The following is a 13321-nucleotide window of genomic DNA, read 5'->3' on the forward strand; positions in this document are numbered from 1 at the left end:
CCCTTAACTATGCACTTAACGGTTTTGGTCCTTTAAGTTTGCCACAAGTTAACAAAAATGGTCCCTTAACTATGGGGTTGGTTAAAAATAGTCGCTTAAGTATGCGCTTAACAGTTTTGGTCCTTTAAGTTCACTAAAAGTTAACACTTTTAGTTTCCAACACAATATTCATCAAACTCTGTGTGTTCGATTTGACGAGAACTATGAAATAAAAGGAAACAATTATCGAGAGCTCACATTAAGAGGTACACATCACTAAAGAAAAGACCAAATACCTCAGGACAAAACTGATGGACGTTAATCCGTTATAAAGATAAACCAAGGAAAAAACCAACAAACTTAATAATGTGAGAAAATAGTGTCTCGAAACACAAAGACTGACGGACTTTATTGATTAAAAACGAGGGAATCCATCAACTAAATAAAATACACCAGACTTAAGAAATAAATTAGAAATAGCATAAACTACAAAAGTTGTCACTACTAAAAACAAACGAAAAAACAATGGACGGAAACCGATGGATAAAATCGAGGGACACTAGTTTATAATTTTCTTTTAATTTTTATTTTTTTTACGAAAACCAACAGATGTCCGTCGGTTATTTTCGAGGAAAAATGTGCGGATTTTTTATTTTATTTTAAAAATAATCACTACAATGGAAGTATTTATTTTTATAGCGAGTTTTCAGTAAAAACGAGTCTAGTGTATTTTACTTAGCCGACGGACTCCCTCGATTTTAATCGACAGAGTCCGTCGGTCTTTGTGTTTCGAGACACTATTTTCTGACGTTATCAAGTCTGTGGGGTTTTCCTCGATTTTTTCCTATAACCGACCAACGTCCGTCGGTTCTATCCTGAGGTATTTGGCTGTTTCTTTAATAATGTGTACCTCTAAATGTGAATTCTCGCTATTTTTTACCTTTTTATTCATAGTTCTCGTCAAATCTAACAAACAGAGTTAGATGAATATTTTGTCGGAGACTAAAAGTGATAACTTTTGACGAACTTAAAGAACCAAAATTGTTAAGTGCATATTTAAAGGACTATTTTTAACCAACCCTCATAGTTAAGGGACCATTTTGGTTAACTTGTGGCAAACTTAAAGGACCAAAACCGTTAAGTACATAGTTAAGGAACTATTTTGAACCTACTCTCATAGTTAAGGGACCATTTATGTTCTTTTCTCGTCCAAACACAGGCTAGATATAACTTACTATAGATCATTAGGTGTTGGTTCAAATCTATCTTGTAAGGAATTCCCTGAAATATAGTTCAAGGCTTCATGCATGAATAATAAGAATGTTAATTTAGAGAAATATACTTGTAGATTTCTTGCAAGATCATTAGCATTCCGCGGCTAAATATCATGACATAATTTTAACAGAAATGTAAAATTGTTTGATATTAACAAATGGAGTCCCATTCCAATGATGTTGTGGTTAAGGTTGATACTTGATAATCATGTTTCCCCCATCAATTCTATGTTCTTTGTTATTTATGATAAAATTAAAGTGTGAAAGAACAGAATTTAGTTGTATTCTCGTAACTCCCTAATCCTTTTGACTATTGTATCACAAGTTTTTCGTATACATTTTTCAGGGGTGAATTTTTCCATGAATAGGATTGTGAAAGAATATGAACAAAAAGGGAACATGAAGTAGGGACTACTCAAGCCCTCTTTTTTTGGACTTGTTCCTCATTTTCTATGTTCCCTCAATATGCCAACTAGACTCTAGCCATTTTAGTCATACCGTGACTTCTAAGATGTCCAAATTAGCTGTTCACAATGTTTCAGAAAGTTCATAACTGGGCCATACCAATATCCAGCCTGTATCCAGTTTTATTGCTTTAATTATTAATGAAATATTCCATTGTTTAATTTCCAAAGAATTATTTCCCATTTAGCCTGTATTTTTCATTTTTGTAACCACCAGCTTCCTAACTTGGCCATACCCACCAATATCAAGCCTGTATCCAGTTTTATTGCTTTCTTTAATGAAATATTCCCTTGTTTAATTTCCAAAATATTATCTCCCTTTTCGCCTTTACTATTATTATCCTTTTATTTGTTCAATAGTAGGATCTGGCAGCTATGTTGGTCCCCATCTCACATTAATCTCTTCCCCCATTTTTTCTTTTCCTAATAATTTTATTTTTATTTTTTATTTGTTCAATAAGTTCCAGTGTCCCACTTGAATTTAATATCCATTTTCCATCGAGAAAAGGACCAAAATCATCCATAATGTTTGGGTTTGGATCAAAATCATACATATTCTTTCACATGGTGCACTAATAGTACATTATGTTTGCATAAGTGGTGCACTTTTAGTCACAATCCCAAATAAATTTAACGGAAAAGAACAAAAATGCCCCTGAACTTTTAGAAAAGGTATAAAAATACCCTTTATTCATCTATTTTGCTAAAACTACCCCTCAATTCAACTTTTTGGCTCATTTATTCTCCTTGACTAACGGACAACACTAATTTTTTTTAAAAAAAATAAATAAATAAATTGCACATGACATTTTATTACTGAAAAATTGATTTATTCTTTTAAAAAGAAATCTGAAAAATCGTTATTTGTAGAATAAGGAAAAATAATTTTTCAACATCCATTTCTTTAAAAAAACAAATGTAGTAAGCCTTTTATATATATATATATATATATATATATATATATATATATATATATATATATATATATATATATATATATATATAAAAACAGAATTGGATTTTCATTAAAACATGTGGAATTTTTTTAAGTTTGGAAAAAAAAAAATTAACGGGTGGAAACCCCATTTTTTTTTTTAGAAAATTCAATTTTTAAATCTGAAAAACTGATTGTTTTTTTAAGTAAAATGTGCAAAACTAATACTCCATAATTTTCTTCTAGATTTAAAAAAGGATAGTTTTCTGGTTTTTTTTTTTAAACACAGTTTTTCCATAAAAAATTTAATTTTTTCAGATTTTTATAAAAATTCAATTTTTCACATTTTGAAAAGAAAAAAAATTAGTGTTGTCCGTTAGTCAAGGTTTTACTCGTTAAAAAAAAGTTTTCCAAATTTAAAAAAATTCCAAGGTTTCAGATTTCTTTTTAAAAGAATAAATCAATTTTTCAGTAATAAAATGTCATGTGCAATTTATGTTTTTTTTTTTTTTAAAAAATTAGTGTTGTCCGTTAGTCAAGGGGAATAAATGAGCCAAAAAGTTGAATTGAGGGGTAGTTTTAGCAAAATAGATGAATAAAGGGTATTTTTATACCTTTTCTAAAAGTTCAGGGGCATTTTTGTTATTTTCCGTTAAATTTATTTGGGATTGTGACTAAAAGTGCACCACTTATGCAAACATAATGTACTATTAGTGCACCATGTGAAAGAATATGTATGATTTTGATCCAAACTCAAACATTATGGATGATTTTGGTCCTTTTCTCTGATTCCAAGACAAGGCAAAGTTACGAAGATGTGTTTGTTATACCTTTATACGTACGCGCCAAACCTGAAACACAAACACACAAAAAAAAAAAAAAACATTAATAAATTCAACCAGCAAATAAATAATAAATAATAAATACGTAAATAAATAAAAAATGAAATATAAAAAAAAAAATACCTCGAACGATGATGCAACGATGCCAAAACACGACGAACGCATATACGGCGAACGAACGAACGTACGGGAAACGCCAAAGCATAACGGAACGGTGAACGCCAAACAAGACGCAAACACACACAAAGGCTGCGAACGAATACAAAAAACGAAACAAGTCACGCCACCACACAATTTCTCAACCATATCCAAGTCTTTTATGATGTGTTCATTAAATTAAAACTTAATCAAAGTTTCAAATTTGTTTTTAACTTTTAATCTGTTTAAATTGATTTTTAAAAAGTCCAAATTGTCCTCAAATTGCAATCAGTTACTGCAACAAAACCATATGTACAAGGAAGATCAATTCTACTACTTCCATTACTGCATCAAAATTGTCCTTCATAACTTTCATTTCGCCGGATTAGTAATCACCGCCGCCGTAATCTGACGTCACCGCCGGAAAACTCTCAAGAGATGAGCTTCAGATAATATATGAGCTTCAAATCACCAACCTGTAACCAATGGAAACGGAAAATTTCACATTTCACATGTTATCTGCTTTTGACATTCTGGAAAGCCTGCTAGGACGTGGTTGAAAGTCACCTCTACGTCTTTGATGATGAGAAGATGGCCTAATAAGTGCAGCCAAAGCACGCTTCACTAAATCACCTTCAACTGAACAAATACGCACTAACGAGTTCGTCATTGCCGATCTCCTTGCATTCAATCGGTTAGGCGAATACGAAATCGAAGACTGAGTATTCGTATTCGTATTCGTATTCGTGTTATTCTTCATATTCTTATGCATACTACACCGAAACGAACCAGGATGCGTTGTAGGAGAACATAAACATGTCCTTTTCGAGATCTGCTTAGACACAGCGATCGAACGGCTAGGAGAGCTGGATCTGTCGATGGAGAATCTAACACTCGGAGACGAATTCACCGGCGCGTGAAGATTCACGCGCGTCGGAGAACACGATCTCCCTAGCGCGTGGAGATTCACGCGCGTCGGTGAAGTCGACCGGTTAAAACAACCGGTTGACGGAGACGAATAAAATGTAGAGTTGCTGTACGAAGCGAACGACGTCGCATCAGACCGGCCAGTAGGCGCCGATCTAAGTGACACGTGTCCACTAGGATATCTTCTAGAAGAATTCGCCATTTTTGTTACTTTGAGAGATCTATATAAACAATTTCTGTTTGTACAGATTTTTTACTTTTTTTTCTTGAAGTGCCCTAAGGCTATTCAGTTTGGCAAACATAGGGAGTCTCGAAGGGTAAATTTATAGCAGGAGGGAGAGATGGGCAGATTGTAAATAAGAGGAAGGTTTAAGGTGTGATTAGGAAAATAAAATGTGAGCCTATTTAAAGTAACCATGATTAGTTGTTAACCCGAGAGTGGAGGTTGAGTATGGGCTTTTCAGTTGGACAGTGACAGGTAGGATAAACGACAATAATTGGGAGCCGTTTCGGCTGACTGCTTTTGCACGGGATATTGAAGGGTACCACGTCTTTTGGGTTAAACCATTTTTCTTTAATTTGGTATTTGAAACAATAAAATTTCAGATAATGGATATTCAAATTTAATTTGGTATATGAATCATACTTTCCCTTTTGTACTAAAAACTATTTCCTTTCAATTTGTATGACCCCCTTTTTTTATTCATCCGTGCAAAAAGGATGATCTATTTTTATATTTGAAAACAATTTATCTTAATGCAGTGATTTCAGCCAAACAAAATATATGTGACGCATTTAACATCGCAAATTTAAAAGTCTTTTCTATTTTCTTAAACTCCATACCCAGTCAAATGTGTTCACATATATTGAAACAGAGGGAGTCATTATTTTTTTATTGTTTATTTTAGTAAATCAAAAAAGATTTATTATGTTTCTTTCAATACTACCCTTATCATTAAGTAATTATATAAGTAATGGTCAAATATAGATTTTCAAAGTAGAAAAGGAACGAAGGAGTAATTAAGATATCAAATGAGTGAGTCAGGACTATATTTCGATAGCTTGGTTAACACGAATGGAATCAATAGACAAGGTTATAATCCGTTGATATTTGATCGGGTCAATTCAAATCGAACAGTAGGGTAATATAACATGTCTACCTTAAAATTAATTTTTATTTGTTTGTTATTTATTATAATTTATTTGACTACTAAATCAAGTGAACAAAAGCATTTTTATTTATTTCTCATGACTATTATCAAACAAGTTAGAATAAAAAGAGGTGTTTTCTATATTTTGATACGTTTTTTCTTTAATTGATCAAATTGGACCATATGCGCCACCATAACTTAGCTTAAACGAGTTAAGGCTGAACAAGTTGTACGGCTTTTATTTTAATGGAGTAAATGACACCCTTAAGTAATCCCAAAGAAAAGAAACAAAAACAGGTAGGTAAACTTTAGTCAAGCGATTGGTTAACTAGAATCTCATTCACTATCTTCAACAAATTTTAATATACATTCTTGTTGTGTTACAGTGTTAGAGCATCAGCACAAACTTGATTTAGGAATTAATATATTTACTGTTCATAGTTGGTTCGAAGTTTAAATGGTTAGTTCGATTTTAAAATAGGTTTTGATTTGATTTCTCCTCAAACCAAACCTTCTTATTTATTGTTGATTAAGATATCTTTGATCTTTTAAAAAGCTTTACATTATTCCCTTGCTTCATATGTGGGGAAACCCAATATATAGACATAATGTCACATGAAAGGGACTACGCACCAGAAGCATAAATTAGACTACGCACCAGAAGCATAAATTAAAATTGTTCTTCTACTTTAACTATTGCAACTAAAAATGAAAGGAAAAAAACACCCAAGTTAATGCATAGTCTACTGAAACAAGAAAATAATTTAGATATATTCGTGGTTTTTACCTCTACGCGACTAATTTAGACATATTCGTGGTTTTTATCTCTACGCGACTTAGTTAGACTGTTATTTATAGAAAAAGAACATTAGAAAAAGTTAAGTACATTTTATTTTTGTGAATTTACTTGGTATTACATTTAACAATTCATTTAATCCACAAATAACCCACCTATCACTTATCTTTGCCTCGAATAATCCAGTCTGTCTTTCTCTAAATTGTCAATTAAAGTCAGATGATCGATGCATTTAGATTTAAAAAAAAAAAAAAAAATCTCCAACAGTTCATGTTCATTTGGCTATCTATGAGCCACCAAGCTTTTATTATTGGGTGACATATTCCGTGTTATTATAGTCTCTCTTCCTTTATAGCCACAAGATATCCGGCATTTTCTAACTTCGACTAATTCATATGCACATTTTGTATGACATTAAGAAGGAAATATTCCTTAATGGGGATTTTATTCATTTCTGGTACTTAAATTCGAAATTCTGATTAGGAATAGAGGCATCCCATTTAACCACCCCAATGGCTATGTGTCAATAATCCCAATAAGGAGTGGATTAGATCCACATTAATTGGAAGCTATCCATTTCCAATGGCAAATATAATTGGCAGAAGTCAGAGACTAAGAGGATAAGATCACAAAGTGTTGTGATTGAGATTAAACCAATGTATTCGGCAGATCTATAGACTACTCAACCTACATATTTGGTTTCTAGTGGTTGCTTGGATAAGTCTTAACGTTATCCAAGTCATGGTTAATTAGATGATACTTTAAATTTCAAAATCACAATTTACACACAAATTATAACATATCTAGATTGTAGAGTACTACTCAATGTTTGCGTGAGTTCAATCTATTAATTGCTATACATAATCTTTGCATATATATATATATATATCGAGGCTCGAGCTGAAAATAATTAACTTGGAATTGTTTACATTTTTTTACCGTAAACAACTGCATTATATTACGGAATAATATGTTTACACTGCGTGTAAGATGCCACTGCATCAGATACAAACCCAATTTGAGAAAACAAGCTAGATTATTATGAGCTAGCACATTCCATTTTCAGGGATATATACAAATTTGATATCTTCAAATGAACTCGTCAATATCCATATATCCTCGCAAGCGGTATCTATTTCCCAAGAAACTGTCATCTTCTTTTGTAACCTTTGTATCACATTCTTCGCATTTGATAGTATATGAACCTTTGACCAGCCATTCTCTAACGCTCTAACGCTCTTTCCGAAGCCTGCTGAATTATTAGCGCTTCATCAGTTATGGTCTTCCCTACAAATTGAATAGAGGTGCCAAAGACATGAAGCAGATCATCACAACTATCCATAGTCGTCATTTCAATGCTTGTCTTCTCCTTTTCCACCTGTAAACCTGCATTTGTGAAAATAACAATCCCATCTTGTGCCACATTAATATTTTCATGCTGGATTCTGATATACAAGTAAAATCATATGAAGCTAGCAAAGCATTATCATAGTCATGTAAATCGAATAAAGCCTTATTAAATATGTCATTAGGTTCATATACATCACTGTTAAACCACATAGAGTATCAATAATGTTGGAGACTTTTTACCAATTATAATTCGTCGTGGGCTGCAAAGTTTGAAGTTTCATTCCCTCTTCCTCAAACTAAATTGTAATTAAAAATCTTTTTTTATTGTTCCAATGTATAAGAAAACTAAAAGAAAAAGAAACTTATATGCATTGCCGCTATATCTATGGCTACAAAATGGTGACTGCGAAAACAAGTTGCAATGAGGTCATTGGTTCTCTAATGATAAGAATAGTAATGTTAGTTAAATTGGTGTTGACCTTTTAAACCACCCTTTGGGACACACTAGGGTTGCTTTATCAAACTATTCAAGATATTATTTTCAAGTTTCCTCTATATTGTTAGTAACGTTATATTATGGACATTTGATTTTGAATGCCGTTTGTTGCTAATTTGATCTAACAATTAAAACTTTATTTCATTCGAGATGAAAGATAGTTTATCTATTTAACAGCTCATGCATAAATCACATCGAATTTCACCAATTTTTGTCTAAAACTTAACGAGTTTTGAAGCACGTGAACACATGATCTCGCCGTAAAATTAGGTATTTTATTTATATATTTTTTAAAATTAGTATAATACTACCTACTGGAACACATACTACAAAAGACTAAATGGTGCACTTGGTTGAAAGTTGAGTTATCTACCTAGGGGACTAGGGATCAATTCCCACTTAATACTTTTTTTTTTTCAATGGTGAACCCATGCTCTAGAAATCCTAGATTCGCCTCTGAAAGTAATAGGTTGCAGAGTGCATCGAAAGTCACTATGAAAGGTAATGTATAAGTTCTGAATTCAGTAGTCTTGTAACTATTACCATTCAGATTAAATTTTTCATACACCATGTTAATTATAGCGGTTTTTATCGGAGTCCGGAGCCTAAAGGGCATAAAACTACACGGTTTTTACCAAAAGGGAATGTCTAAAAATTATTATACCAAAACGGGTATATCGTGGGCTGATCCACGATATACCCCAAAAATATTTTTTACCTTGTCAGACGATTCAACCAAAAGCCAAAAAAAAAATAAAAAATTACATGTATAACGTGGACTGATCCACGTTATACAATATAAATTGTATAACGTGGATCAGTCCACGTTATACAATTATAACTTGTATAACGTGGACGGATCCACGTTATACAATTTATATTGTATAACGTGGATCCGTTCACGTTATACAAGTAAAAAAAATTTCTCTCCTGTTATATTTTAGGGTCACCTCAATTCTCCTCTTTCACTGTTTCTTTCTAGTATTCTTTAGTTACAGTCCCTTCAAGAGCCGATAAAGAGGATATTATAAAGGCAATGGTTAGAAAGTTGATTAAATTTTCTGAATTATATATGAGCTAAGCAGAATAAGTTTCCTGTCTAGGTAAGACCACAACAAGTGCACCAAATATGTCGATATCAGTATCTCATATAACTATCTTCGTAATAGAATCCAATCGAAAGATAAGATGTCATCCCAATAAGTGATGAAAGCTCATATCAGCACAGCAAACCATATTATCACCACACAATGTCCACTGACAAAATAAACGCAGAACGATGAGCTCATGGGTGCAAGCTCACTCCTATCTCACTGTACATACAACACACCAATCATGTGGCATCCTTTTGTTTCTCTCAGTAGATCACTAGAGCAAGAAGATTCTAAGAAGAGTAATGAGCACATGAGGAAAGAAATTATTCTCTTAGAAGCGATCAACCAAATTGCATTATTCTTCTCCATGCACCAAATAATTGACAAACTTAAAACATATCTTTGATACATTTTTTCCCACACATTTGGAGCAGATATTCAAGCTAACATATATTTTGACGGAACTGCAGCCAAAGAGTCACCGGAAACAATATTTTTTTACCAAAGCTAAAAGGAAATAAACAGAAAAGTCAATGAGATTGATGAGTATACCAAAAGATTTTGAGGTTTGATGTCCCCGTGACACACTCCAATGGTGCGGTGTATGTAAGATAATGCCCTGAAAATCTGCCGGACAGAAACATCATCTTGTACTTCAGACATGTTAGAAAATACAACCTCAAGAAATCATTAGCTCAAGTGCGTTAACAACAACGTAACTGAAGTGAAACTAGCTTCTCATAAAAACTCGCGGTTGGATGGACTTTTCCAAGCTTAGCCCATCCTCAAAACGAACAAAAGAACTAGAAAATATTGGAACAATTTTTGCAACAATCTCTTGTCCAACATCTCACGCATATGAAAAAGAAGGGAAAACAATCTCTTGTATAACAGAATTTGCAGACGTGTCTCGTATTGGGTGTTCTTAACAAGGGGGCCTATATAAATGACAACTCACTTGAGAAAAGAGTACACTACCTGATATGTATAAAGCTTCACAAGTATCAATGGCATCCGTTGGTTCAGCTTGTTGTAGTGTTTGATAACACAGTGAACAGTTTCAGGTACATACTCAAGAACCAAGTTAAGATAGAGTTCATCCTTATCAGTTGTGGAAAAGAAGCAGTGTTTCAGAGAAATTTTTTTTGCTTGTAAATTGTATAACGTGGATCAGTCCACGTTATACAAGTTATAATTGTATAACGTGGACTGATCCACGTTATACATGTAAATTTTTTTTTTTTTTGCTTTTGGTTGAATCGTCTGACAAGGTAAAAAAAAAAAATTGGGGGTATATCGTGGATCAGCCCACGATATACCCGTTTTGGTATAATAATTTTTAGACATTCCCTTTTGGTAAAAATCGTGTATTTTTATGCCCTTTAGGCTCCGGACTCGTTTTTATCGATCAGTTTTATATGATTTTTAGATATTTTGATTCAATTTGTTCGATCAATCGGTTTCTTAAAATGTTATGTTAATATCTTATTTAAATTCGGTATGGTTCAGCTTTTCTTTTTTCGATTTTGATAATTTCAAATAGTTATCTTCGGATAGACAATTTATAACTTTCTTTTCTGCGTTTAAGAGGTAATAAAATATTGGAAAAATACTGAATAAATAAAAACTGACTTCTAGAACTTTAATTTTTCTAGAAAGTGAGTTAGAGGAAAGATTAGCGTAATCATGTATGAATTTTTTGAATGAGTCTATCATCAATTATGAAATAAATATAGAAATATGAAAAATTATGCGAAAAAAAAACTTATAGTTGAACTGGCGGTAATAATCGACGTTAAGGTAGACGAGCCAATTTTCTGATGTCAATTACAAATATGACATTTTTATAACCTAAAATATATACATGCGGCTTATGTAAAAGTTTGTATGTTATTTTGGTACTTAAATATCAAATACCATATCGAATACCAATTTTTTTAAAAACTTATACCAAAACTTATTTTAAATAAAAAATTTATTTCGGCTTTACAATTCAGGATATACCACATTATGCACCCTCTAGTTAAGTATATATGTGGAAAAGGAACAAAGAAAATCTATAATCTAAAACCTAAGACGAATTAATTCATGACATCTTTTTCTGAATTTCTGATCATCAAATAAATTTTGTTCGTATGATTGTAGAGTACATGATTATTTAATTACTTACAACATACTTATGTTAAATGTACTGTTCTTTTGGTAAACTAGAATTAAAATGAGCAAAAATTATAAGTAATTGATTTGGCGACAAGAATTTTGCAACTGTGATAATTATTCTAACATGATCAGATTAGTGGGATAACTATGTGGTCTAACGCAACTACTGCTCGAAAAGTAACTATTGTGTTTTCTTGAAAAAAAAAAAAAAAAAAAAAGAGGGCTTCTCGGTGTTTTAAATGGAGAGTCAACAAGGAATAGCTCCACTTATAAGACTCCTAAAATTTTGAATAACATAGAGAATCAATGAAGCTTCTAAACACTTGTTTTATTGATTCGAATCATGTCAATTAGGAATTAGGATATATCTACTAAACCAACTTGCTTAAGGTACTATAAATTATATCTTATGATCATATACTTCCACATCTTTTTAATTTTTTTTTAGGAGCCAACTTTTAAGTGGATAACGGGTTGAAGATTGTAATTGTGTGATAAGCAAGCGATTCAAACACGATTAGGACGTACGTGTTAAGACAGAATGCCTATCACAAATATGACATTAATTTTCTTTACTTAGCTGTCTGTTCAAAGAGAAAATAATTTATACCATATAAATTAAAAATCCTATGATAATGTTTACGGGCCAACTTTTGGAGGCTACTGCTTAATTAAGATTTTAATTATGATAATTAAGCGATTTAAGTCAGGGTTAAAAATGTCTTAGGACTTATTAAGGACATGACGGATAGTACGCCAGATGACTAATAAAACATTTTCTTTTGTAAATATTCAATGAAGTCCTTTTCTACCTTTTTAATAAGAAGAAATAGTTTAAGCCAACATAAAGCCAAAAGGCAAAAACATTTGTATAATGAGTAAATTAGTTAGTTATTTAATACGGTCTTTATGACTTTAATTGACTTTTCGTTCAAGCAAAATTTGCAATGAGTACCTGTTTAAGCCCAACCATTCTTGCGTCCAACATTGTCTTTGACTCGGCATTTTAGCCATCAAATTTTAGTTATAGCCTGTTTGGCCAAGCTTCTAAAAACTGCTTATTTTAAAAAGTATTTTTTTCAAAAGTATTTTTGGTTAAAAGCAGTTTGTGTTTGGCCAATTAATTTAAAAAATACTTTTGAGCAGCAATTAGTGTTTGACCAAACTTTTAAAAAGTGTTTGTATGTGTATTTTTCTCAAAAGTACTTTTCAAAAAAGTGTTTTTGGACAAAAACTATTTTTTTTAACTTCTGAAAAACTGCTTCTGCTACTCCCCAAAAGTACTTATTTTCTCCCAAAAGCTTGGCCAAACACCTCACTTTTTTTAAAATAAGCACTTATTGAAAAAATAAGTACTTTTGGGGGAAAAATAAGTTTGGCCAAACAGGCTATTAGTCACAGAAAGAGCAAAGTAATTAAGTAAAGAGAACCTAACACTAAAAACAACCGGCAAAACATCCTTGTTTATAACGGTGGTATTTCAAGTCAGTTTGCACGTACCTCAATTATTTTATCAAATGTCTACTAACTCCCCCATAAGTACAAGTATTTGAAAATTCTGCCCATCAAGATTTTGGAGATGTGAAAAAATCACCTAGAACACCAGCCTTGAAATTTGAACCCTAATCTCTAAGGTTTGCACTCATTTCATCGATCACTAAGCCCTTAGTATAAAAATAAATACGGACTTTTGATACTTGCGTTATGTAAAGATAA

The 13321-nt window shown here is 32.1% G+C and overlaps 1 protein-coding gene across 1 annotated transcript; it reads right to left on the reverse strand.

Moving 5' to 3' along the window:
* Positions 1-3789: 3789 nt before the first annotated feature.
* LOC132643695 (uncharacterized) lies at positions 3790-4863 on the reverse strand. The gene has a single exon (XM_060360218.1). It carries the CDS (start codon positions 4758-4760, stop codon positions 4140-4142), a length of 621 nt encoding a protein of 206 aa, XP_060216201.1. The 5' UTR covers positions 4761-4863; the 3' UTR covers positions 3790-4139.
* Between the last annotated feature and the right edge of the window lie 8458 nt (positions 4864-13321).

The sequence above is a fragment of the Lycium barbarum genome, chromosome 1 (assembly GCF_019175385.1).
Source record: "Lycium barbarum isolate Lr01 chromosome 1, ASM1917538v2, whole genome shotgun sequence".
NCBI classification, from domain to species: Eukaryota; Viridiplantae; Streptophyta; class Magnoliopsida; order Solanales; family Solanaceae; genus Lycium; species Lycium barbarum.

Bases quoted from the DNA above. Each gene is read 5' to 3' on its own strand.
- LOC132643695 (XM_060360218.1), bottom strand. From the start codon at position 4,760: ATGGCGAATTCTTCTAGAAGATATCCTAGTGGACACGTGTCACTTAGA.